The sequence below is a fragment of the Nycticebus coucang genome, chromosome 3 (assembly GCF_027406575.1).
Source record: "Nycticebus coucang isolate mNycCou1 chromosome 3, mNycCou1.pri, whole genome shotgun sequence".
Taxonomy (NCBI): Eukaryota; Metazoa; Chordata; class Mammalia; order Primates; family Lorisidae; genus Nycticebus; species Nycticebus coucang.
This window is the reverse complement of record NC_069782.1, coordinates 6,085,946-6,113,747: the sequence shown is the minus strand read 5'-3', so window position 1 is coordinate 6,113,747 and position 27,802 is coordinate 6,085,946. Positions and strand designations below refer to the sequence as shown.

At 43.6% G+C, this 27,802-nt stretch overlaps 1 protein-coding gene and 1 pseudogene across 2 annotated transcripts in view; both read right to left on the bottom strand.

Moving 5' to 3' along the window:
- ARFGAP3 (ADP ribosylation factor GTPase activating protein 3) overlaps positions 1 to 27,802 on the bottom strand; it is a 65,868-nt gene that overhangs the window by 12,496 nt on the left and 25,570 nt on the right. For both annotated transcript variants that reach the window (XM_053586284.1, XM_053586285.1), the window contains exons 7-11: positions 26,906 to 26,965; positions 25,001 to 25,047; positions 23,262 to 23,404; positions 9,036 to 9,164; positions 8,481 to 8,603 (exon numbers count right to left, since the gene is read on the bottom strand). In XM_053586284.1, the coding sequence (XP_053442259.1) occupies positions 8,481 to 8,603; positions 9,036 to 9,164; positions 23,262 to 23,404; positions 25,001 to 25,047; positions 26,906 to 26,965 (502 nt within the window). The remainder of the gene's footprint in view (positions 1 to 8,480; positions 8,604 to 9,035; positions 9,165 to 23,261; positions 23,405 to 25,000; positions 25,048 to 26,905; positions 26,966 to 27,802) is intronic.
- LOC128582392 (ezrin-like) lies at positions 719 to 6,186 on the bottom strand (annotated as a pseudogene).

Genomic DNA, 27,802 nt, shown 5'->3' with positions numbered 1-27,802 from the left:
AAGCTGCCATACTACAAGGAGTCCCACAAAGGGGAAGCTGTGACCAAAGAGGAAGGGGAGAGCACAGGAAAGACCCGTGAGCCCAGGCAGGCCAGGGGCCCAGGGGAGCTAAGATCCAGGCAGGGAAATGCTAGGAACAATTATACTCTTTTTTCTGACAGGAAAAAAAAAAAAAAGCAACAGGGAATAAAACTGCCATATGGAGCAGATGGTGTGATCTTCTATCAATAACAGAGAGAAAGCAGAATTTCTCAATGTTGCTCCTGCCTTCTTTGGCAAGAGGGGCATTAAGAGCAAGTCTCGTTGCACTGGCCTCCTCTCTCCCAGGAGGAAAATGCAGCATTCGGAGTGTATCTGGATTCTGGCGAGAAACCACCCCGCTCTCCCCGCGGCTGATGAGCAGAGCCCTGAACTCTGCTTGGAGGAACAGAGATCCCCATTCAAAGAAGAGAGAGCAGGATGTCACAGGGACTGGAAGTCACATCAAAGGGAGGTTCAGAAGATGTGGATGCATGCCGGCCTGGAAGGTGATCCTCACATGTTTGAAGGACTTACTTTTAAGAGCCCAGGGAAAGAATTAAGACCAATTCAATGAGGAATTTAAAAACTATTTAGGGCGGCCCCTGTGGCTCAAGGAGTAGGGCGCTGGTCCCATATGCCGGAGGTGGCAGGTTCAAACCCAGCCCAGCCAAAAAAAAAAACAAACAAAAAAAAACTATTTAATAAGCAAGGGGTCAGGCACCCTGCTTGGGGAGACACAGGACGAGGAGATGCCTTCAATCTCTGGCCTCAAGGGTTCGCAAACAGGTGCAGGGAAGAGAGGCTGCTCCGTGTGCAGAAGCCCAGGGAGCTGTTGGTCCAAGGCAGCGTTTCCCACAGAGCTTCCCAGGGACCAAATGGCTGCCTTGAGGAGAAGGAAGGGTGGATGGCCCTGGAGGGTGCAGAGGTGGTGCGAGTGTTGGACTGGTGCAGGGTGGAGGTTGGAACTTCCAGGCTCTTCACAATTCTGAGATTCTGGGACTTAAAATTCTGCAGATTTAGCATCACTCTAAGAAAATTATCTTTTTTTTTTTTGAGACAGAATCTTACTTTGTCACTCTCGGTAGAGTGCTGTGGTGTCACAGCTCACAGGAACCTCAAGTTCTTGGGCTCAAATGATTCTCTTGCCTCAGCCTCCCAAGTAGCTGGGACTACAAGTGCCTACCACAACGCCTGGCTATTTTTAGAGATGAGATCTCGCTCTGGCTCAGGCTGATCTCGAGCTCAGGCAATCCATCCGCCTTAGCCTCCTAGAACGCTGGGATTACAGGTGTGAGCCACTACGCCTGGTCCCAGATTGCTTTTGAAAGACTGGGCTACTCAGAAGTCAGAAAAAGAGAGAGCCATCTGCTGTTTCCCTAGCTTGCATGAGCCTGTGGGGCAGCGGCCCCGGAGTGGGCTAGGTGGGCCCCTCTTCCTGCCCTGCCCCCATGAGGGACTCTGTGCTTATGCACCACGCAGGAGGCGCCCAGCTACTCACTAGGGGCACAGACACTAGCCAGGCCTCCAGCTGCTCCCTGAACGGCCAGTAGCCCTTTCTCAGAGACACAACAGTGCCTCCCCATCTCCACATCTTTACAGGCGTTCTAATGTTTTGATTTCTAGACCCTAATTCTCAGCACTTCAATTATTGCCTTCCCACTCCATCTTCATTCGACCCTGAAAACATTCCTTACATTCCTTTGATAAAAGTACCCTAATATCACGTTACTCTGATTTCATGCTAGAGACAGTTTTCTACTCCAGCCTGATGGTGTAAGGCCGAGCACGTTACTCTCATCTCACTATCTTACACTCAGTCCATAATTGTACTGTTTATATCCTGAACTCAGTAACAAACAAAAACCAAGGATATGCTGGATCTTATTATTTTTTTTTGGTTTATAATATGTAATTCCTTTATTATTCTGTCAAAGGTAACAATACACAGAACAAAACTTTTCCTTTTTAAAAGTAATGTTACCAACCCATATGTCACTTATAAATACTACTACACTCTAGAGCTGATCATCAATTAGGTAAGTCCAACAATGTGTTCTTTTAACTGATAAAAAACCAAAAAGGATAAAAAAATCTTAAAAAGTTGATCCAAGTGTGCCCTCCGGTGCTGAGCGAGCTGCACAGACTGACGGAGGAAGGAGATAATCGTACGAGTGCTTCAGCTGCGATCTTGATTTTCACCCCTCAAAACACACGAATATATACAAAGGAGGATCCTTCACAGAAATCAAAAACAGATCACTTTGAGCTCATTTCAAACACAGAAAAAGTATGGCACAGATTTAAGCCACGATGTGGTTTCTTTAATGGTACTGAATCTCATGTCACACATGCCAGCACGGAGCTTGTCCCTCACACTTACAGGTGCCCTGCCTTAACTCACTCAGTCCTACTCCAAGCACAATGCGGGAGGCGATTCAATAGTAATCACAAAAATGAGGCCTGGCTGGCACTATGATACAACTGGAAAAATAGAGAGGCTTCCGCTGGTTCCCAGCCTGGAATATCTCCACCAGGATAAACGCTCTCTTTGTAAAGGGACTGGGGTATGAAAGGGGGTACCTAGATTTGGAGTGCTAAAGATACAGGTGTGACAAGGCTGGCAGGGCCCTCCGGGTGCCCCTCTGCCGGCGGTCCTGGCCCTGACATGGTCTCACGCTCGTCGGTCCTGCTTGGTGTTGCCCTGCCGGATCTGCCTCAGTGTCTCGTACTCGGCCCGGTGGCCCTGTCTCCTGTTCTCGTCTCTGGCCTGGGACAGCTTGTTGCTCAGCATCAGCACGTGCTCCTTCTTCTCAGCCTCGGTGATGCGCTTCTCCTCCTTCTGGTCGTCCAGGAAGCCCTCGCTGGACAGCTCCGTGTGGTAGCCCATGGGCTCCGCGTCCTCCTCTTGCAGGCCCTCAGGCATGTGGTAGGTGACAGGCTCGTTCAGGAGGGGTGGAGGTGGTAGGGTCGCCGTCATCAGCAGGTGCAGCTCCTCCTTGGTCTTCCCCAGGTCCTCCTGGGCTGCCACTCGTCCACCTTATCCTCCTTGCGCCACCTGCCTCCTCCAGGAGGGGAATCTTGGTGGTGTACTCTGCCGGCTCTGTGCCCAGCTGCTCTTGGCTTTTTGTCTGGTCCACTGCCTGTCTGTCCAGCTCCTCCTTGGCCCGCAGGGAGGCGTGCAGTCAGCCTCCAGGTGCTTGGCCTCCTCCTGAGCTCGCTTCCTCTCCTTCACCAGCTGCAAGGCTCTCTGGATAGGCTTGGCTCCGAGAGTTCTGTCTCCACCTTCTGGTTTTCTTCTTGTAGACCTGCAGCCTGAGCATAGCTCCTCCTTCTCATGCACCATCTGTTCTTTCTCTCTCTCTCTTTTTTTTTTTATTATTAAATCATAGCTGTGTACATTAATGCGATCGTGGGGCACCATATACTCGTTCTTTCTCTCTCTTGACAGTTTCCCTGCTTTTCTTTTGTTTCCAACTGCTGCTGCTCCGGCTGCTTCTGGTGCTTCTCCCTACCGGCCTGGGCCTTCATCTGCTGCACCTCGAGGGTGTCGGGCTCCCCACTCACAGCTGTAGGATGAGCTTGTTGATCCTCGGGCGCGGGGCATAGAACACAAGGTCAGGTGCCTTCTTGGCGATGGCCTTAATGACAAACTTTTTGTCATTGAAAGGGATGTTCCTGATTTCACTCCAAGGGAAGCCAACCTTTGAGGTCAACTTACCATCCTTCTCATAAATATTTAGTCCAAGGGTATCAACTCCAAGCCAGAGGTCTGTTCCTTTCTTATTTTTGATCTCAAAATAGTTGATTCCATACATTTCCAGGTCCTGAGGAATCTTGAGATACTCCAGCATAGCACAGTCCTTGAGCATCCCATGATGCTCCACGTGCCACACCTGGATCTTGGCCTCCCACTGGTCCCTGGTGAGTTTGTGCTGGTCCATAACTCTGGGGGATTAGCCACTCTGTACCGAGGTACCCAGCCTTGTGCACCTCTTTGGTATAGTCCCCAAACTTGGCCTGCACAGTGTAGGACCTCAGGGGCACTGCGGTCTCGGGGAGGAGGGGGGAGGAAAGAGTAAATTGACATGGAGAAGTCCCTCATTCACTGGGAAGAAGAAGAGCTTCTGGATGGTGTCCTGAATGAGCTCTTCAGCCACGTCTTCAGGGTAGAACTTGGCCCGGAACTTGAACTGGAAGGGATTCTCCTTCCTGACCTCCTAGGCAGATACCTTTCTATCAAGTTTCAGCCAGGTAGGAAATCCTTCATTACACACAAACTGGAGGCCAAAGTACCACAAGACCACTGCTATGGCCCAGTGGAGGGGCAACTGCTCGCAAGCCCTGGGGTGTTGGGGGGGCAGCTTGGTAGGGGGTGACACGGCAGGCAAGTGGAGTTGAACTTGCCCATGCACCTGCCGTGCGACACTCCTCTTCCCACTCTGGCTCTGGGTTCCTCCTGAAGTAAAAGCCGAGCCCAGGTGGGGACAACCGAGGCTGCTGCTGGAGAGGCGTATTGCCAGGGGACCGAGGAAACCCATCAGGAAAGAAAGATGCCAAAACCAGTCAACATCCGGGTTGCCACCATGGGTGCAGAGGAGTTTGCAATCCAGCCAGATAGAACTGAAAAACAACTTTTTGATCAGGTGGTTAAGACTCAGGCCACCCCCACCAGGCCACTGGCTGGGGCTCCCAAGCAGCTGCCCCCTTGCCGGGCTGGCCCAGCTGCAGTAATGGTTGTGCCTTGGCCTCTTGATCTTACTTTTAATAGAAATAGAACTCTTTATAATTCATAAATATTCAAGTTCTAATGGGCTAATGAATAATTTGGAAGCAGTAAGAGCTCTTCATAGAACTGATACGCTTGCTTTCAGAGAGTCCATGTTTATTTTACCTCAGTTGCCAAAGGACCTAATGGTGCCCTTGTCCTACTAATGGTGGTCATCTTACCAGGGAAGGCTGGGAAGGCATTTATGTTCCTACTGGACAACCTGCAGGCCATGATGAACCACACTACAAGGTCTCTCTGGCAAGAGTTCAGAAGTGTGGTCTATATAAAAAGACCATCTGTTCTGCTCCCAGGCTTCAAACTATAAATAACTGTTTCATAGCAACAAAGGCCTTTTGGGCTAACACTTTAAACCAGTGGTTCTCAACCTTCCCAATGCCGTGATGTATTTTCATTGTTACAAAGGGGTCGCAACCCACAGGTTGAGAACCCCTGCTTTAAACTAAACCTTGGAAGAAAGAGAAACTTAAAAGATTATTGAAGCCCCTACAAGGCAAAGAAAGCCCCACAGGAGCAGCTGGTGACCTGCAGCCAGTAAGGATCTCTGGAAGTTCCCACTTGGCAGGTGACCCCATTGGAGCCCCTTCCCCAACCCGCCCGGCTAACAGGCACCAGTACTGATTTAATGGAGTCACTGTCTCCTCTGCATCGGTCACTAATGAGCAGTGACAGAGGTGCTAAGGAGGCCACACAGCCAAGTCCAGGACCTGCATTGTAAGAATCCCTCTGACCCAGGCTCAGTTGAGTTTGAAATCCTCCTTTGAAATGATTGGACTTACATGAATTTCCAAATCAAATTACAAATTGAATTTAATCCAGCATGAAATCTATTTAAATACTTTAAAAAGGCATGATTTGGGTGTAACCTCTGAGTAGAGTGAAACCTGGTGCATTAGACAGGTTATAAGAGAAAGGCAGATCTAAAACCACCCATGTCTCTGAAAGTACTGATATGGAAGACCCCTGAGCTAATTTTTTCTTTTTTTGTAAAATACTTGGACTTGAAACAATTTGGAGCTATGCTTAGAGAATTTTTTTTTTTTTGTAGAGACAGAGTCTCACTTTAATGCCTTCGGTAGAGTGCCATGATATCACAGGACTCACAGCAACCTCTAGCTCTTGGGCTTCCGTGATTCTCCTGCCTCAGCCTCCCAAAGAAATTTTTTTGCTGTTGTTGTTGTTTTTTTTTTAGAGACAGAGTCTCATTTTGTCACCCTCGGTAGAGTGCTGTAGTGTCACAGCTCACAGCAACCTCCAGCTCTTGGGCTTAGGCGATTCTTTCTTTCTTTTTTTTTTTTTTGAGACAGAGCCTCAAGCTGTCACCCTGGGTAGAGTGCTGGGGCATTATAGCTCACAGCAACCTCCAACTCCTAGGCTCAAGCAATTCTCCTGCCTCCGACTCCCAAGTAGCTGGGACTATAGGTGCCCGCCACAATGCCCGGCTGCAGCCGTCATTGTTGTTTGGCGGGCCTGGGCTGGATTTGAACCCACCAGCTCAGCTGTATGTGGCTGGTGCCTTAGCTGCTTGAGCCACAGGTGCCAAGCCATTAGGCAATTCTTTTGCCTCCGCCTCCCAAGTAGCTGGGACCACAGGTGCCCGCCACAACACCTGGCTATGTTTTTGGCAGTTTGGCCAGGGCCGGGTTTGAACCCGCCACCCTCAGTATATGAGGCCAGTGCCCTCCTCACTGAGCCACAGGTGCTGCCCATGCCTAGAGAAATTTTTAAGGATAGTACTCTTTATACAATCCCTATCTATCTGTATTAATAGGAAAATATATAATTTCACAATTAGATTCTAGTTACCATATTTACATTTATACCTGCTCTCTATATGAAATATATGGAAGACCTGTTATACGTATGAAAACCCTCCAACCCCTTACAACTGCCAGACAACTCTAATGCTCTCCAAGTGTCAGTGATGCAACCTCCTGGTAAACACCGTCCATGATTGAGTCATGAACTCCAAACCTGATGTGATCATCAGTGTGACTGTGTCAAATGTCTCTTGAACTGAGTTTCTACAATAGCAGCTAAATATAAGAATAATAAAAGCAAGTACTATTCTAAATGCTGCAAGAAATTTGCTGTACCTCATTTACCCTGATTTACAGATGAAGAAGCTGTAGCACAGAGAGGTTAAGTAACTTGGCCCAGGTCACACAGCCACTGTGGAGAGACAGGACTCAAGTGCAGGCCGTCTGGCCCCTTGGCTCATACTCTTCCTCCTCTGTTCTCCATCTGTGCCCACCTCCATTAAAATCCCTGGTTCACTTAGTGCTTTTTTAGCAGGCCTCATGGCGGAACTTCACAAAGTGAGTGGATTCAAGTTCAAACTTAGCTGCTTGAACCTGAGCCAATCTCAGTGGCTGGCTTCACCCTGCAGTTATGTATCTTGTCTCTCCCTAAAGGAGAGGGACCCAGGCTTTCTCCTTAGACCCCCTCAAACTGCAATCGTGTTTCTCCACCTACGATAATAGAGCTGGCTTAATACCCCACCCTGGTAGTTGGGACCTCCAGCAGCTGGTGCTCTGAAACAAATCTACTGAAGCCCAAGCCCCAGCTGTGAAATACTTCCTCTGCTGGACTAAACGACTTAGTCTGCACCTGGAGGACTGAGTTTTCAGATTGCTCTAATTTCATATTTTACATAAACACATCTCTCCTGCCTTTAATTTTGACTTGCTGATTTTATTAGCAAACTTTTTTTTTTTTTTTTGAGACAGGGTCTCACTATGTCGCCCTGGGTAGAGTACCGTGGCGTCAAAGCTCACAGCAACCTCAAACACTTTGGCTTAAGTGATTCTCTTGCCTCAGCTTCCAGAGTAGCTGGGACTACAGGTGCCCACCACAATGCCCGGCATTTTTTGTTGCAGTTGGCCGGGGCTAGGTTCAAACCCGCCACCCTCGGCATATGGGGCCGGCGCCCTACTCACTGAGCCACAGGCACCACCCAATGCCCGGCTATTTTTAGAGACAAGGTCTTGCTCTGGCTCAGGCTGGTCTGGAACTCGTGAGCTCAGGCAATCCACCTGCCTCGGCTATTAGCAAACATTGTCCATTTACAAATATTTCCCCAATTTTTTTTTTTTTACACAGGACAGTCTTAGTTCTAGCCAAAGCTTTTAAGAACTATGAAGTGAATTGATTTGTACTTGCTCCTGATGTGAATAAGCTAGTAAGTTGATACTAGTTACTGTTTTTCAAAATGACACTATATATATTTTTTAAGGCAGAGTTCTACTCTATTGCCCAGGCTACAGTGCTGTGGCATCAGCCTAGCTCACAGAAACCTCAAACTTCTGGGTTCAAGCCATCCTTCTGCCTCAGCCTCCTGAGTAGTAGCTGGGACTACAGATGCCTGCCATCATACCCAGATAATTTTTCTTAATGTGATTTTTATTTTTGCAGTTTTTGTCCTGGGCTGAGATCGAACCAGCCACCTCCGGCATATGGGGCCAGCACCCTACTCCTTTGAGCCACGGGCACCGCCCATACCCAGATAATTTTTCTATTTTTAGTAGAGACAGGGTCTCACTCTTGCTTAAGCTGGTCTTATACTTACTCAAGCGATTCTTCTCCCTCAGCTTCCCAGAGTGCTAGGATTACAGGTGTGAGCCACCGCACCCAGCCCCAAATGACACTTAAATAATGATTTTTAATAGATTACCTTGAGCTGGAGGTAAAATATGAATCATCATTGTCATCAGAGTACTTTTTTCTTGGTTTTGCCATGATGGGTGACTCCTGTTCTATAGTCTGCATGTCTGAAGTCACTGAGTGTGAAATACCACTTGAGAAAACAGTAAAACAGAAAAAGAATTAATGAGCTGGTTCACAAAGACTTTGGTTTCACCAAAAAAATGAATGTTGCAATATATACTCTGAACATAGACAAATTTATTAGTGGTGTTGAAAACGTAAGCAATAAAACAATAATTTTTTGGGGGGTAGGTATAAGTTTCCAAAAACATCAAATCCTTATGAGGACTATAATCATATATATATCGGTGATGTTGGTGGCACCCACTGTGGCATGTACTTGATGATGAGCCAGGATCTACTTTCTTTTTGCTAAGAACCAAGTTTGGAAATTTTCATGCTTTACTGAATACTTAAGCAAAAACAACTGAGGAAGGTAAAGAATATCAAGAAAATACCCCTAAAGTTGAAATTACAAAATTTTGAAATTTTGAAATTTTTACGAAAGCAGAGTCTCACATACCTTCTGCAATTTCCAAATCCCATGCCAAGTCTCTCTGATTGAACTTTGTTTTTGCCACTAATGTTCATCTTTTCATCTTTCTTCATTTGAATTTCAAGGTCCTCATAGGCTAATCGTAACGACCACATACTGCCAGAAAAACCAAATGCTCCTTAATTTAGCTTTAATACTGTGTTCTTAGATTAAAATACAAGCTAATTAAGAAATGTGATTTATGGGGTGGGGCCTTGGTGTGTGCCACACCTTCTGGGGGCAAGACATGATTGCAAGAGGGACTTTACCTAACAAATGTGTAACCTGGCTTATTGTACCCTCAATGAATTCCCAACAATAAAAAAAAAAAAAAAGGAAAAAATGTGATTTATATTTTTAACTTCGTGCTTTCTTCCCTAATTAACAATTCTGTAGGCAAGTTCACATTGTTTTACAGTCTTTTTGAATAGATACTCAAGAAAATTTGAATAAGTTGACAGCCACTTTTCCAATGCTGCTGAAGCTAAATCAGTGTTCTGGCTCACCTTACTTGTTACTGTCTAATAACTTAATGTATTCCTAAATTACTTCTACCTGGGTTGTAAAAAGCAAGATTTCTTACTCGGATTACTATTTTATCACACCTCCATTTTATATATCAAAGCATGAGATTAATCTGACTGGTCTGCTCTAAGATAAAAAAATATATAAATTCGACTTTATAAACAGTAATTAAGGAGGGGCTACTTAATTGTAAAAGGATTCTTCAGTTTATGGAAGAATTTCCCATAGGGTCTCTTTATGTAATCAGGCTTCTGAGGTCATTTAAACCACACAGTCACTCAGCAGCACTACCCGTTCTACGCTGATCTGCTTATCAGAGGGCAAAATGAGGCTCGGCGCCTGTGGCTCAAGTGGCTAAGGCGCCAGCCACGTACACCTGAGCTGGCGGGTTCGAATCCAGCTCGGGCTGCCAAACAACAATGATGGCTACAACCAAGAAATAGCCAGGCGTTGTGGCAGGTGCCTGTAGTCCCAGCTACTTGGGAGGTGGAGGCAGGAGACTCGCTTGAGCCCAGGAGTTGGAGGTTGCTGTGAGCTGTGATGTCACAGAACTCTGCCCAGGGCGACAGCTTGAGGCTCTGTCTCAAAATAAATAAATAAATAAATAAACAAAGGGCAAAAAGACGTATAAAACATTGTCTTTACTCTCAGCTTTCTAAAAATAAAAAAATTACTTAATTTTCCATAAAGAAAACTATGCCAATATTAGCAATAACAACAGTATTATATCATTTTAGTGAGACAGCAACACAGTTTCAGGGTCCTGGGAAAGTGATACACCGAGCTTATGAGGATTTCTAAGCTATCATCCATTTTATAGAGGCATGTAAAATGTCATGAATTCCTTGTAAGAGAAGAATTGTATACATTTTACAGTAATATAAATAAATTTTCAAGGAGTAACAGGGAATGACAACAGAATTTCTTTCTTTCTTTTTTTTTTGAGACAGTCTCACTTTGCCACCCTCGGCAGAGTGCTGTAGCGTCACAACTCACAGCAACCTCAAACTCTTGGGCTTAAGTGATTCTCTTGCCTCAGCCTCCCAAGTAGCTGGGACTACAGGCGCCTGCCACAATGCCTGGCTAAATTTTTACAGATAAGGTCTTGCTCTGGTTCAGGCTGGCCTTGAACTCATGATCTCAGGCAATCCACCTGCTGCAGCCTCCCAGAATGCTAGGATTACAGGTGTCAGCTGATGTACCTGGCGGATGACAGAATTTCTTAAGAGGAAAAAATAATCTTACTTATGCTGTTTCCTTTCTTTAGAGAGTCAAACATGATTTCTTTGGTCTGTTTGTTTTCCTTACTATTATTCCTACAGAACAGGTTATGGCTACTTTATTCCTTAGCAAATAAATGATACTCTTTCAAGTATAGTTTTTGGGAAAAACAACGTATCTGTTTAAAATCCCAAATAGTTAACAATAGTGACAATAGATTCTGTGGAGAAGATGAATGGGTGGAAAGACAGGAGATGGGAAAGTTTTCCTTCTTAGGACATCTGACATGGGACAGGGTCACTCGCTGTAAGATGTCCAGGCCTACAGGAACACCCTTCCAGAAGCACCAGCAGACCTGAGTGGGAAGCTGCCTTTCTCAGAACGGCAGGAGCCCTCACAGGTACCGGCTCGAGCGAGGGCCCCAGATGCTGAGATCAACAAGCAGAGCAGCTGGGGCAGCTCCCTCTGTCCCCACCCTTTCTCCCAAATGCATACACAGCCAGCCTCTGAGGATGGGCCAAGAAACTGCCAGAGGCGAGGACCAGGGCACTGCATGGGTCATTTCATTTCAGGTGGTACAGTCTGGTGGTACAAGCAATGATCTGCTGACGGTTTACGGAGTTGAAATAACGATAGCCACTAAAAATCTGTCAGGCAAAATGAACACTCTCACATTTTCCTAAGGATAAAACACGAGTGCTTTCTCCTTTCTGACATGGCACTGGTTTGTGAAACTGAGCCGCAGTGACAGTGACTAAGGCACAGTGGTGTGGTGGTTCTGAACAAGGCCAAAAAGTTGCCAAACTGAGTTCCCATAAAATCTCCCATCTGCATCTTTGCTTCTATAATGTATTAACACGTTGACTGCCACACCAGAAAAAATTTATTTTCTTAGAGCCACAGTGTTTTATTATGAAAGTAGACTAAAAACTTTGAAAACAAAATGATCCTTTCTAACTTAATAAAAAATTTGTAATTTTCAGCTGCTCGGGAGGCTGAGGCAAGAGAATCGCGTAAACCCAAGAGTTAGAGGTTGCTGTGAGCCGTGTGACGCCACGGCACTCTACCCAAGGGCGGTACAGTGAGATTCTGTCTCTACAAAAACAAAAAAAAATTTGTAATTTTAATTGTTTTCTGTGGAAGGCTGACACCACAGCATCTATTTTGTAGGCCAAGTGCTATTTCCAGTACTAACAGACTTAAGTTTCTATTTCCCTGCTAACTCCAGGCCTCTTCTCATAAATCACGTGAGCGAAACTTTGAAGCTTGCCGTTGGAACTTATCTATACCAAGGCCAGGTTGCTTGGATACCTGGTGACGTAAACCTCCTCCTTCACCTACCCTTATATACCCTGGAAGAACTTTGCAATAAACGAGACTTGATCAGACTCCTGTCTTGTCTCCATTCTTCGCGCCCCTTGCCCCTTTTTCATTCTCACCCCCTCCTCCAGGTATCCCTGTCGACTGACCCGCGGGCCAGGTCAGTTTTCTGTGTGTGTTACATACAATTCACGTGGTGCTAGAATCAATTTTTACACTACATGCCACTGGAGCCATATGTGACTCATAATGTACTTACTGAATTTGCTTCTGAGAATTGAGTCTTTTGTTATTTCACAAGTATTTAGTTGTGTCTGCAGTTGACCTTAGGTGTTCCTGGGTGAATCATGCCCCCTCAATATGTGTGACAATGTCAGATTGCTGCATACTCTGGCCTTCTTTCAACAAACATGCAATCAGAAGTTATGGAACCACTCCTTACAGATAGATGAAGGGGTACAAGGATAAAGGTCCCCAAACTCTGTGAAGGAACAGGCCTACCTAAAATAATAATAACTGGCCACCATAATGTCCACATTTGCTGGACAACAGTCACTGCCCACTGTGTCTAGAGGGCACAGCTGGTAGTCGTAAAAATTCTTAACTCTTCTCCATAAATAACATCACCTGTTTGGAACCTAAGTGTAGTTTTTGAGATATCTTCCAGATCCTGCATTCCAGTAGGTTGACTGACCCACACAGACCAAGGAACTGACTCAACTGGTCTTGGACCCTCCACCCGAGGAACTGCATTCCAGCGAATCAGCTGACCCGCACAGACAGTATTCCATACCATAGGACTGATGATTCTCCCCCAAACTGGTCAATTAGCAGACCCTGACTGCTTTAACCCCACTAAACTGTCTTCAAAAACATTGTCCCCCCAATTCTCAGGGAGGTGGATCTGAGAAAGTCACCTCCCTGCTTAGCCCTCTGCAGAATAAACTCTCTGCTGGGAACCCTGCCATCTCTGGACATTAGCTTTCTCTTGGGCACCGGGCAGATGAACCTGGCTGGTGGGTAACAGTTATGGTAATTGGAGAACGTAGTTCAGCATAGCATGGCCGGTTTGGAGCAGAGCAACAGGAGGTAGGGAAGACATGCTGATGAAAGTAAAAACATGAGCAGAGGTTTCATATCCTATGCTTAAAACTAGTGTGAGTTAAATACAACTCACATGCCAGTTAATGTGTTAAATATTCCCAATGAAGGATTTAAGTGGAAGCTAGTTGTTGCTTCTAATATTAACATGCTAATCTCCATATGTTTCTATGCTTCTCCATCCAGCCTACTGGCGAGAAGGGAGATAGGCTCCAGGAAAACTTTAAGTATGAGCACTCAGGATGGAGCCCACTCCCAAACACCAAAAGAAGCCATCTGAATACTTAAATTTAACCCTTCCCTTTGCTTAGGTCAAAAACCTAGCTTAGCAAGAGAAGTTAGGGTCTGTGCAATTCAGTGTAAATCACACACAAGCATGTCAATCAGTTAACCTAAGTGTAGTTCAGTGCTGCCCCCTGTGTTCTGTGGGTTAAACCACAAGGAAAAATAACCACTTCAAATTACCTGGGTTTACCTGATAAATTCCACTAACAAATTATCAGTATGAATAAATTACACTGACTGAGAACCTACTATGTGCCAGGCACTATGGGATGCACTTTAATGAGTATCAACTAAGATAATCCTTTAAAAAAACATAAAATAGGAAGAGCAGAGAGAGGGAATGAGGGAGGCAGGTGGGTTCTCGGTGTGTGACACACCTTTCGGGGGCAAGGCACAATTGTAAGAGGGATTTACCTAACAAATGCAATCAGTGTAACCTCGTTTCTTGTACCCTCAATGTATCCCCAACAATTAAAAAAAAAACCCATAAAGAATAAAAAAAAACAACCCATAAAATAGGTGCTATTATTTTCTTCGTTATACAATCCATAGTAACTCAAGCTCCAAGAGATAAAATGCACATGAAAATAAAACCTCATAAAAAGAAACACAGAAGTGGGGATCAAGTTGTGTTTCCTTTCTGTGTTGCATGCACCCCTCCTTTCTTCTCTCCTTTTGACCTTTAACACTTGGTCACATAATTGCCAGATAACCACCATCTTTCTCTTCTGTCAACACAAACAAAACCCCCTCAAGAGCTTTAAAATTGCCTACTAAAACCCCCTCTGCTGAGGGAGGAGCAAGATGGCGGCCGAGTAACAGCTTCCTTCCAACTGGGCATGGTGAGACTGGGGAGAGAAGACTTCAGGCATCTCTGGATGGTGGGATCGGCCCAGAAACATCCCTTTGGGGACACAGGGAGTCAGCGAGAGACTTCTGGACCCCCATGAGGCGGACAAAAGCAGTGCAGAACTGGCAAGTGGTTGCGTGTGTTGGTTTGGTCTAATTCTGCTGGCAGCTGACTCATCGTAACCCTAGGCCAGAGACACAGTAACTTAAAGAGCAAGAGGAAGTGAAAGGAAAATTAGGGCAAGGAAACAGACAAAAGAAAACACTGATGAGGAAGAATCAGCAGAAAAATCCTGGCAACATGAAAAACCAGTCCAGAGCAAGCACCACACGGTACCATGAGGTAGCTACTGCAGAGGATTCTACCTATAAAGAAATGTTAGAAATGACAGAAAGGGAATTTAGAATACAGATGATGAAAACAATGAAGGAAATGATGGAAACAACGAAGGAAACTGCTGAGAAAGTGGAAAATAACAAAAAGGAAATAAAAAAACAGAATCAAATAAGAGATGAATGAGATGAAGAATATAGAAAGGATATAGCGGAGCTGAAGGAATTGAAGCAGTCAATTAGGGAACTTAAAGATGCAATGGAAAGTATCAACAACAGATTAGACCATGCAGAAGAAAGAATCTCAGAGGTAGAGGATAAAGCTCTTGAGATAACTCAGTTAAAGAGGCAGAAGAGAGAGAAAGCAGAACGTTCACTGACAGAATCATGGGACTTTATGAAGCGTTCAAACATACGAGTTACAGGTATCCCAGGAAGAATAATGCCCCAGAGGAATGGAAGCCATACTAGAGAATATTATAAATGAAAATTTCCCAAATATCACCAAAGATTCTGACACACTCCTTTCAGAGAGATATTGGACCCCAGGTCGCCTCAATTCTAACAGAGCTTCTCCAAGACACATTGTGATGAACCTGTCCAAAGTCAAGACAAAAGAAAAGATTCTTCAAGCTGCCAGGAGTAAGCACCAGTTGACTTACAGGAGCAAATCCATCAGGGTGACTGCGAACTTCTCTAATGAAACTTTTCAAGCAAGAAGAAAATGGTTGTCTACCTTTAATCTACTTAACAATTTCCAGCCCAGAATTCTATATCCTGCTAAGCTAAGCTTTAAAATTGACAGAGAAACCAAATCTTTTACTGATATACAAACATTGAGGAAATTCGCCACAACAAGACCAGCTCTACAGGAAATACTTCAATCTGTTTTGCACAGTGACCATCACAATGGATCAACAGCAAAGTAAGAACTCAGCAATTAAAGGACAGAACCTAACTTCCACAATGATGCAAAAGATAAAACTAAGCAAGGGACTCTCACAAAATAAGATGAATAGAACACTATCCCACTTATCAATTATTTCAATAAATGTTAATGGCTTGAATTCCTCACTGAAGAGGCACACATTGGCTGATTGGATAAAAAACCACAAGCCATCCATTTGCTGTCTGCAGGAAACACACCTAGCTTCAAAAGACAAATTAAAACTCAAAGTTAAGGGTTGGAAGACAATTTTTCAGGCAAATGGAATTCAGAAGAAAAGAGGGGTTGCAATCTTATCTTCAGATACATGAGGATTTAAAGCAACTAAAAAAAAAGACAAAGATGCTCACTTTATATTGGTCAAGGGAAAAATACAGCAAGAAGATGTTTCAATTCTAAATATTTATGTAGCCAATTTAAATGCTCCCATATTCTTGAAACAGATCTTACTCAATCTGAGCAATATGATATCCTATAACACCATAATAACAGGGGACTTTAACACTCCTCTTACAGAGCTGGACAGATCCTCTAAACAGAAATTAAACACAGATACAAGGGACTTAAATGAGACCCTAGAACAACTGTGTTTGATAGACGCATATAGAACACTCCATTCCAAAGATAAAGAATATACATACATTCTGGGTGGCACCTATGGCTCAGTGAGGAGGCTTCAGCCCCATATACTAAGGGCGGTGGGTTCAAATCTGGCCCCAGCCAAACTGCAACAAAAAATAGCCGGGTGTTGTGGCAGGCATCTGTGGTCTCAGCTACTTGGTAGGCTAAGGCAAGAGAATTGCCTAAGCCCAAGAGCTGGAGGTTGCTGTGAGCTGTGATGCCATAGCACTCTAACCAGGGTAACAAAGTGAGACTCTATCTCTAAAAAAAGAAAAATAAAAAAAAAATTTAAAAAAAAAAGAGTATACATTCTTCTCATTGCCCCATGGAACATTCTCCAAAATTGATCATATCCTAGTACACAAAACAAACCTCAACAGAATCAAAGGAATTGAAATTTTGCCTTGTATCTTCTCAGACCACAAGGCACTAAAGGTGGAACTCAACTCCAATCAAAACGTTCAACCCCACACAAAGGCATGGAAATTAAACAACCTTCTGTTGAATGACAGTTGAGTGCAGGAAGAAATAAAAGAAGAAATCATTAACTTCCTTGAGCATAACAACAATGAAGACACAAGCTACCAAAACCTGTGGGATACTGCAAAAGCAGTTCTGAGAGGAAAATTTACTGCTTTAGATGCCTACATTCGAAAAACAGAAAGAGAGCGCATCAACAAACTCACAAGCCATCTTATGGAATTGGAAAAAGAAGAACAATCTAAGCCTAAACCCAGCCGAAGAAAAGAAATATCCAAAATTAATTCAGGGATCAATGAAATTGCAAACAAAAGAATCGTTCAGAAAATTAATGAAACAAGGAGTTGGGTTGTTTGGGTTTTTTTGCAGTTTTTGGCCAGGGCTGGGTTTGAATCCACCATCTCTGGCATATGGGGCTGGTGCCCTACTCTTTTGAGCCATAGCCGCCACCCAGGAGTTGGGTTTTTTTGAAAAAATAAATAAAATAGATAAACCTTTGGCCAGACTAACCAGAAGTAGAAAAGTAAAGTCTCTAGTAACCTCAATTAGAAATGATAAAGAGAAAATAACAACTGATGCCACAGAGATAAAAGAGATCATCTCTGAATACTACCAGAAACTCTATGCCCAGAAATTTGACAACACGAAGGAAATGGATTGGTATTTGGCATCACACCCTCTCCCTAGACTTAGCCCAGATGAAAAAGATCTCCTGAACAGACCAATTTCAAGCACTGAGATCAAAGAAATAATACAAAATTTTCCAACAAAAAATTGCCCTGGTCCGGATGGGCTTCATCAGAATTCTATCAAACCTTCAAAGAAGAGCTTTGACGAAGCTACTGCAGCAATTATTCCAAAAAATTGAGGAGGAAGGAATCTTCCCTAACACATTCTACGAAGTAAACATCACCCTGTTACCAAAACCAGGAAAAGATCCATCTAAAAAGGAGAATTTCAGACCAATTTCACTAATGAGTATAGATGCAAAAATTCTCAACAAAATCCTACACAATAGATTACAGCTTATTATCCAAAAAGTCATACATCATGATCAAGTAGGTTTCATCCCAGGGATGCAAGGCCAGTTTAACATATGTAAGTCCATAAATATTATTCACCATATTAACAGCAGCAAAATTAAAGACCATATGATCCTCTCAATAGATGCAGAAAAAGCATTTGATAAAATTTAGTACCCTTTTCTAATTAGAACACTGAAGAGTATAGGCATAGGTGGCACATTCCTTAAACTGATCAAAGCTATCTATGACAAACACACAGCTAATGTTTTACTGAATGGAGTAAAACTGAAAGCTTTTCCCCTTAGAACTGGAACCAGACAAGGTTGTCCTCTGTCACCACTACTATTCAACACAGTGCTGGAAGTTCTAGCCAATACAATTAGGCAAGACAAGGAAATAAAGGGCATCCAAATGGGAGCAGAGGAGGTCAAACTCTCCCTTTTTTGCTGATGATATGATCTTATACTTAGAGAACCCCAAAGACTCAACCACAAGACTCCGGGAAGTCATAAAAAAATACAGTAATGTCTCAGGATATAAAATCAATGTCCACAAGTAAGTAGCCTTTGTATATGCCAATAACAGCTAAGATGAGAGGCTAAATAAGGACACAACTTCCTCACCATAGTTTCAAAGAAAATGAAATACCTAGGAATATACCTAACAAAAGAGGTGAAGGACCTCTATAAAGAAAATTATGAAACCCTAAGAAAGGAAATAGTAGAGGACATTAACAAATGGAAGAACATACCATGCTCATGGCTGGGAAGAATCAACATTGTTAAAATGTCTATACTTCCCAGAGCAATTTACCGATTCAACGCCATCCCTATTAAAATACCAACATTGTCCTTTCAAGACTTGGAGAAAATGATTCTGCATTTTGTATGGAAAAATGTACCAGAAAAAAACCCCATACAGCTAAGGCAGTTCTTAGTAATAAAAACAAAGCCGGGGGCATCAGCATACCAGATTTTAGGCTGTACTAATAGTGGTCAAGGCAGGATGGTACTGGCGCAAAAATAGAGACACAGACATTTGGAATTGAATAGAAAACCAGGAAATGAAACTAATATCTTACAACCACCTAATCCTCGATAAATCAAACAAGAACATACACGGGGGGGAAGCCTCCCTATTCAGTAAATGGTGCTGGGAGAACTGGATATCCACATGTAAAAGACTGAAACTGGACCCACACCTTTCCCCACTCACAAAAATTGATTCAGGATGGATAAAGGACTTAAATTTAAGGCATGAAACAATAAAAATCCTCAAATAAAGCATAGGAAAAATACTGGATGATATCAGCCTGGGGAAAGACTTCATGAAGATGATTGCCATGGCAATTGCAACAACAAATATAAACAAATGGGACTTAATTAAACTGAAAAGCTTCTGTACAGCTAAGGAGACAATAACCAAAGCAAAGAGACAACCTACACAATGGGAAAGGATATTTGCATATTTTGAATCAGACAAAAGCTTGATAACTAGGATCTATAGAGAACTCAAATTAATCCACATGAAAAAAGCCAACAATCCCATATATCAATGGGCAAGAGACATGAATAGAACCTTCTCTAAAGAAGACAGACGAATGGCTAACAAACATATGAAAAAATGTTCATCATCCCTATCTATTAGAGAAATGCAAATCAAAACCACCCTGAGATACCATCTAACCCCAGTGAGAATGGCCCACATCACAAAATCTCAAAACTGCAGATGGTGGCGTGGATGTGGAGAGAAGGGAACACTTTTACACTGCTGGTGGGACTACAAGCTAGTACAACCTTTCTGGAAGGAAGTATGGAGAAACCTCAAAGCACTCAAGCTAGACCTCCCATTTGATCCTGCAATCCCATTACTGGGCATCTACCCAGAAGGAAAAAATTCCTTTTATCATAAGGACACTTGTACTAGACTGTTTACTGCAGCTCAATTTACAATCGCCAAAATGTGGAAACAGCCTAAATGCCCACCAACTCAGGAATGGATTAACAAGCTGTGGTGTATGTATACCATAAAATACTATTCAGCTATTGAAAAAAATGGAGACTTTACATCCTTCATATTAACCTGGATAGAAGTGGAAGACATTATTCTTAGTAAAGCATCACAAGAATGGAGAAGCATGAATCCTATGTACTCAATTTTGTTATGAGGACAATTAATGACAATTAAGGTCATGGCAGGGGGAAGGAAAAGCAGAGAGAGGGAAGGAGGGAATGGGGTGGGGCCTTGGTGTGTGCCACACCTTCTGGGGGCAAGACATGATTGCAAGAGGGACTTTACCTAACAATTGCACTCAGTGTAACCTGGCTTATTGGACCCTCAATGAATCCCCAACAATAAATAAAAAAAAAAAGAAGACAGATGAATGGCTAACAAACATATGAAAAAATGCTCATCATCCCTAATTATTAGAGAAATGCAAATCAAAACCACCTTGAGAAACCATCTAACTCCAGTGAGAATGGCCCACATCACAAAATCTCAAAACTACAGATGCTGGCGTGGATGTGGAGAGAAGGGAACACTTTTACACTGCTGGTGGCACTGCAAACTAGTACAACCTTTTTGGAAGGAAGTATGGAGAAACCTCAAAGCACTCAAGCTAGACCTCCCATTTGATCCTGCAATCCCACTACTGGGCATCTACCCAGAAGGAAAAAAATCCTTTTATCATAAGGACACTTGCACTAGACTGTTTATCGCAGCTCAATTTACAATTGCTAAAATGTGGAAACAGCCTAAATGCCCACCAACCCAGGAATTTGTTAATCATGATATATGTACACCATGGAATACTATTCAGCCATTTAAAAAAAATGGAGACTTTACAGACTTTGTATTAACCTGGATGGAAGTGGAACACATTAGTCTTAGTAAAGCATCACAAGAATGGAGAAGCTTGAATCCTATGTACTTAATTTTGATATGAGGACAATTAATGACAATTAATGACATGGTGGGGGTGGGAGAAGGGGAGAGTAGAGAGAGAAAGAGGGAGAGAGGGATGGGGGAAAGGAAGAGCAGAGAGAGGGAAGGAGGGGGGTAGGGTCTTGGTGTGTGACACACTTTTTGGGGGCAAGACACAATTGTAAGAGGGACCTTACTTAACAAATGCAATCAGTGTAACCTGGTTTCTTGTACCCTCAATGAATCCCCAACAATAAAACAAAACAAACAAACAACAACAAATAAAAGTCTCCTGGGCCAAGCACAGAGGCACATGCCTCTAATCCTAGATTATGGGAGGCTGAGACGGGAGAATTGGTTGAGGCCAGGAGTTCAAGACCAACCTGAGTAAGAGTGAGATTCCATTTCTTTTTTTTTTTTTTTTGAGATTCCATTTCTACAAAAAAATAGAATAATGAGCTGGGAAAGGTGGGGGCATGCCTGTAGTCCCAGCTACATAGCAGGCTGAGGTAGGAGATCACTTAAGCCCAGAGTTTGAGGCTGCAGTGAGCTGTGATGACACCACTGTACTCTAGCTTGGGTAAGGGAGTGCCCTCTCTCCAAAAAACCCCCAACAAAACAAAATTAAAAATGAACAAAAAACACCATAAACAACAACACTGTGGTCTCTTGACCGGCCTCCTGGGATCCTGTGTCCTGGTTTCCTTCCCGTCCCCCCCTCCTGGATAGCACTACTGTACTAGCTCCCCCGAGACACCCCTTCCTGGTCACCACACTCCTTGCACAGCTCTTTTGCTTCTCAGGTAAAAAGTAAAACTCCCAGCCTGACTGTACGGGCTGCACATTATCACTCCAGCTTCTCCAACCCAGGCAGACCCCCAGGCCAAACGTCACCATTCCCTCTTGTTCTGCTCTGTTGAGCTCTTGCTTCTCTCTCTCCTGTAAGACCCAGGCTCTAACCCGCTGGAGAAACCACCACTGCCACTGCCTTCCATGATGGACTCAGGAGTTAGTCACTGTGTCCGGCAGGGCTTCACACTGCCATTACTTTTTCATCACACAGATATAATTCACATTCTATAAAATGTGAGTTTCAGCACATTCACAGGCTGTACCACCATCACCACTATTCCAGACCATTTCCATCACCTAAAAAAGAGACTCTGTGCCCATTAGCAGTCACGCCCATTCTCTCCTCCCCCACCCTGGAACCACTCATCTGCCTCTGTCTCCAGGCACTCGGTCCCTGCGGGCATTTCATTTAGATGGAATCATACACAGGCGGTCTTCTGTGACTGGTTTCTTTCTTAATATAAGTCTTTTCATTTTTTTCTTTTTGAGACAGAGTCTCACTCTGCCACCCCGGGTAGAGTGTGGGGTCGTCCCAGCTCACAGCAACCTCAAACTCTTGGGCTCAAGTGATCCTCATGCTTCAGCCTCTCAAGTAGCTGAGACTACAGGCTTGAGCCACCTAGCCTGGCCCTTAACATGAATCTTCCTTCCATTCCCTCCCCTCTCCCCTCCTCTCCCATTGACCTCCCCTTTCCCCTTCCCTCCCCTCTTCCTCCTAGAGTTCTGTGTTGCTCAGGCTGGTAACAAACTCCTGAGCTCAAGGATCCTCCTGCCTAAGCCTCCTGAGGAGCTGAGACCACAGGTGTGAGCCACCGGGCCCAGCAGCACACACTTGTCAAGGTTTAACCATGTTGTAGCACTGATCAAGGCTACTCATCACAACTGTCTATGGCTGAACAGTATTTCATTTTCTAAATATACCGCATTTTGTTTATTGTTTATCAGTTGGTGAATATTTGGGTTGTTCCTACTTTTTGGCTGTTAGGATTAATGCTGCTATGACATCCTGTACAAGTTTTTGTGTGGATGTGTGCTCTACGTTTTTTTGTTTTGTTTTGTTTTTTTGCAGTTTTGGCTGGGGCTGGGTTTGAACCCGCCACCTCCAGCATATGGGGCCAGCGCCCTACTCATTTGAGCCACAGGCACCTCCCTTTGTGTGCTCTACATTTTAATTTCTCTTGAGTATATAATATACTCAGGAGTGGACTTGCTGGGTCACTTGGTAGCTTTATGTTTAACTTTTTGGAGGACTGAGAAACTGCTTTGCACAACAGTGACATTTTACACTGCCATCAGCTAGGCAAGAGGGTTTCAACTTCTCACACCCACATCCTGGCCAACATCGTCGGTCTTTAATTTTACTCTTCTGCCCCAGCGCCTGTGAATGGTGTCTTACTGTGGTGTGATCCGCAGTTCCCTACAGTAACAGTGTTGAGAGTCTTTGCTACGTAAATAGCTCCTACGCGCCTGCACCTTTCCCCTCACACTGATACTGCCCCAGTCCTGCCTCACAGCTTCAACCCACAATCCTTGCTGTCCCCTCACCACTAGTCCCTTTCCGTTCTAGTCCACACATCAATGAAATACCAGTGTTTAAAAAAACTAAAGTTTGCTGTTCCTTCCTCAAACACACACTTAAAAAATTAATGGCATTTGGAAAGCAAATCTTGTGGTTGTTTAATTAATAGTTTTATTCCCCCAAACAGATCACTATAACAAAATTAAACTTACATTGATTCTTCTTTAGGGGCCGCCCTGGCCAGAAGGTCCTCCTGCTCCTTCCTTTTATCTACAGCTTGAGCTTGCTTTTCAATTTCATTAAAGCTCGTGTTGGCTAGTTTCTGGGCTCCCAAACTTCCTTTTTTGGCCCCAAGCTGGAAGACATATAAGGTTAGAGTCTGCCCGAGTTGTCTGAAAACTATTAGGACTACAGCTAACATTTAGTTACATGTACTGCCTGCCAGGCACCGGGACAAGCACTTCGCATTTGTTGGCTTGTTCAGTGAGCCCCACAGCTCTGAAGAGCTGCTGTCACTCTAGCCATCCCTTGGTATCCTCGGGAGATTGCCTCCAGGACCCTCTCAGATACCAAAATCTGAGAATGCTCACATTCCTGACAGAAAATGGTGCAGTATTTGCATACAATCTAAGAATGTCTATTTGCATACTTTAAATCATCCCTAGATCACTTATAATACCTAAAACAATGTAAATGCTACACAAATTGTTAATTCTGTATTTTTTTTGGCAGTTTTTGGCCAGGGCTGGGTTTGAACCTGCCACCTCCAGCATATGGGGCCAGTGCCCTACTCTTCTGAACCACAGGCACCGCCCTTGTTTTGTTTTTTTTTGAGACAGAGTCTCAAGCTGTCACCCTGGGTAGAGTGCCGTGATGTCACAGCTCACAGCAACCTCCAATTCCTGGGCTTAAGTGATTCTCTTGCCTCAGCCTCCCAAGTAGCTGGGAATACAGGCGCTTGCCACAACACCCGGCTATTTTTTGGTTGCAGTTGTCATTGTCTGGCGGGCCTGAGCTGGATTCGAACCTGCCAGCTCTGGTGTATGTGGCTGGTGCCTTAGCCGCTTGAGCTACAGGCACTGAGCCTGTATTTTTATTTGTATTATTTTTATCATTATATTATTTTTCATTAGTTTTTTCCCCCCAATATTTTCAACCCACAGTTGGTTGAATCCGAGGATACAGGATGAAGGTGTAGAGGGCTGACTGTATTGTACCCAGTTTACAGATGGGAAACTGGAGCTCATGCAAGGTAAGCAACATGGCTGAGGTTACACAGGCCGTGAGTGGCAAGGCCAGGATTCAAATCCTGGCACTTGCCTTCAGCTGGTCTTCTGAAACATGTCACTACTGTAAGCTCATCAGATGACGACCTTCTAAACCTCTAACACCTCATGGCTTATAGAACTACGCAAGAAACTTACAGGGGGCTTTTGTCAAAGTTTTTCAGAATTTTATCATAGGCAGAAGAAATGTTAAATATTCATTCTAGGAAAAAATCACTAAGTATAATAGTCATCTCTGAATAAAACTATTAATTAAACAACCACAAGACTTTTTTTCAAACCCACATTTACTATAATATGGCTCAAAATTAAAAATGAAACTGAGGGGCGGTGCCTGTGGCTCAGTGAGTAGGGTGCCGGCCCCCTATACCGAGGGTGGCGGGTTCAAACCCAGCCCTGGCCAAACTGCAACAAAAAATAGCCGGGTGTTGTGGCGGGCGCCTGTAGTCCCAGCTGCTCGGGAGGCTGAGGCAAGAGAATCGTGTAAGTCCAAGAGTTAGAGGTTGCTGTGAGCTGTGTGACGCCACAGCACTCTACCCGAGGGCGGTACAGTGAGACTCTGTCTCTACAAAAAAAAAAAAAAAAAGAAACTGAAATGACAAAGTAGCTTTTTAGTTTCCAACCTGAACTGCCAGATACGTTACACATTATCACAGACTACTCACTCCTTTTTTAACTTGATTCGGCTTCTTTTTTATGAAAGAGGAAACTTCTGCCAAAAAAAAAAAAAAAAAGTTAAAAATGTCAGAACAGTAGAAATCACACACAATTTTTCTTTTTTGGGATGTCTTTTAAAATTCTAAGATACTATACATTATTAAGAGGCTGTCACATTGCCCACATTAGCTGGCCAGAAGACTCAAGTGTCCCTACTGAGTGTCCAAACTCAGAGAGAACGTATTTTTGAACAATGCACTGAAGAGAAATAAAGAGCCTGAGCTGCCCTTTCAGTATTTTCTTCGGGAACTGTTTTTTTTTTTTTTGAGACAGAGTCTCACTCTGTTCTCTTGGCTAGAGTGCCATGACATCACAGCTCACAGCAACCTCAAACTCTTGGGCTCCAGGGATTCTCTCGCCTCAGCCTCCCTAGTAGCTGGGACTACAGATGCCCGATACAAGACCGGGCTACTTTTTTTCTATTTTTTAATTTTTTATTTTTTTGCAGTTTTTGGCCGGGGCAGGGTTTGAAACCTCCACCTCCAGCATATGGGGCCGGCGCCCTACCCCTCTGAGCCACAGGTGCCGCCCCTTTTTTTCTATTTTTAGTAGAGACGGGGGTCTCACTTTTGCTCAGGCTGGTCTCAAACTCCTGAGCTCAAGCAATCCACTTGCCTCAGCCTTCCAGGGTGCTGGGATTACAGGCTCGAGCTACTATGCCTGGCCTCTTCAGGAACATTTTTAAGTGTATATTAGAACAAAATCTTCTATTAAATAGCTCTACTCTTGAAAAGCTTAAATAACAATTATTTTATAGTATAAAGTTAGCCAGGCATTATGTGTGTACCCAAATAGTTAGGGATGTACTTCTTCACCTTGTACTTTCTAAATTGCACACAAACACATGATGCTATTAGAGAAAGTTTCTTAAATCATTTATGAGTCTATTTGAATCATAGTTTATAGATTCTTTTTTATAGTTATGTTTAAGAAACTCAGCGAAAATAAAAATCTTTATTTTTTCAGGCCTAGTACAGTGGCTCATGCCTGTAATCCTAGCGCTCTGGGAGGCTGAGGCAGAAGGATCCCTTGAGGTCTGTACTAAAAATAAAAAAACTGGGCTGGGTATGGTGGCTCATGCACTTGGAAGGCCCAGGCAGGTGGATTGCCTGAGCTCATTAGTTCAAGACCAACCTGAGCAATACCCCATCTCTAAAAAATAGCCAGGCACTGTGGCAGGCACCTGTAGTCCCAGCTACCTGGGAGGCTGAGGCAAGAGGATCACTTGAACCCAAGAGTTCAAGAGTTTGAGGTTGCTGTGAGCTAAGATGCCACAGCACTCTACCGAGGGTGACCAAGTGAGACATTACAAAATAAAGATAGATAAATAAACAAATAAAATAAAAATAGAAAAACTTAGCTAGGGGTTGTAGCTTGTGGCAGGTGCTTGTAGTCCCAGCTAGTTGGGAGGCTGAAGTAGGAGGATTGCCTGAGCCCAGGAGTTTGAGGTTGCTGTGAGCTAGGCTGATGCAGAGTGAGAATCTATCTCAAAAACAAAACAAAACAACTTAACATTTTCCCTTTTTTTTGAGACAAGGTATTATTGTTCAAGAAATCAGTAAGCACTGCACTCTAGCCTGGATAGCAGACCAAGATCTTATCTCCAAAAAAAGTTTATTTACTTAAAAAACAAAACAAAAGTAACAATAGCAATTGTGATTAGGGGTATAGACTGCTGCATTTTACATTCATAAAGCTGGCTAAAATACAGAAAATTTTACTTAACAAAATCTCATTAATAGATTCATGATGCTATAAATAGAGACACCTAGGCGGAATGCAAAGAAGGCATTCATTTTTTTCTTAATGAGTCTTACTCTTTAAGTCCTATTGTAGGGTTTTAAGTGTATTACCTAAAGCAGCTTTTGTTGGTACATTAAGATCTTCTACACTTGGTCCTTGTTCTGGTCCCCCTGAAAATTTTAAACATTGATATTAATGCAGAAAATATACTCATCAAACTTGATCTTGTTCAATTTGCTCAATATTACATATCTTATCCAGTTCTCTCAATGATCATTTTTCATCTTGGCTCTGTATTCTATCATTATAAGAATTCTGATTTAGGCTCAGTTTAGAGGCTAGGGCGCCAGCCATATATACAGAGCTAGTGGGTTCAAATCCAGTCCAGGCCTGCTAAACAACAATCACAACTACAACCAAAATATAGCCGGGTGTTGTGGTAGGTGCCTATAGTCCCAGCTACTCGGGAGGCTGAGGCAAGAGAATCACCTGAGCCCAAGAATTTCAGGTTGCTATGAGCTGTGACGCCATGGCACTCTACCCAGGGCGACAGCTTGAGACTCTGTCTCTCTCTCTCTCTCACACACACACACACACACACACACACACACACACACACAAGAATTCTGATTTAAAATCCCATTGAAGTAGAAATATATTTTTTATCCAATGGCTTTACGCTTTACAGATTAGAAATGTTAATGGTCCCTTGTGGTACTCTCATGTCACAGTCTAGTGTGTTTTAAAGTGACTTGTTATAAGATACTTAGTACCTATACACGCTACACTCTCAATATGTGTTAACATTTGGAAATTCTAGCGCCAATTATATCAATGATTGAAACTTAAACTTTCAGTTGCCAAGAAATCTGCCTTGCTGCCTTTTTCTTTTTCTTTTTCTTTTTTTTAGAGATAGAGTCTCATTCTGTTGCCCTGGCTAGACTGAAGTGTAGTGGTGCAATTATAGCTCACTGTAACCTCAAACCCCCAGGATCAGGAAATCCTCC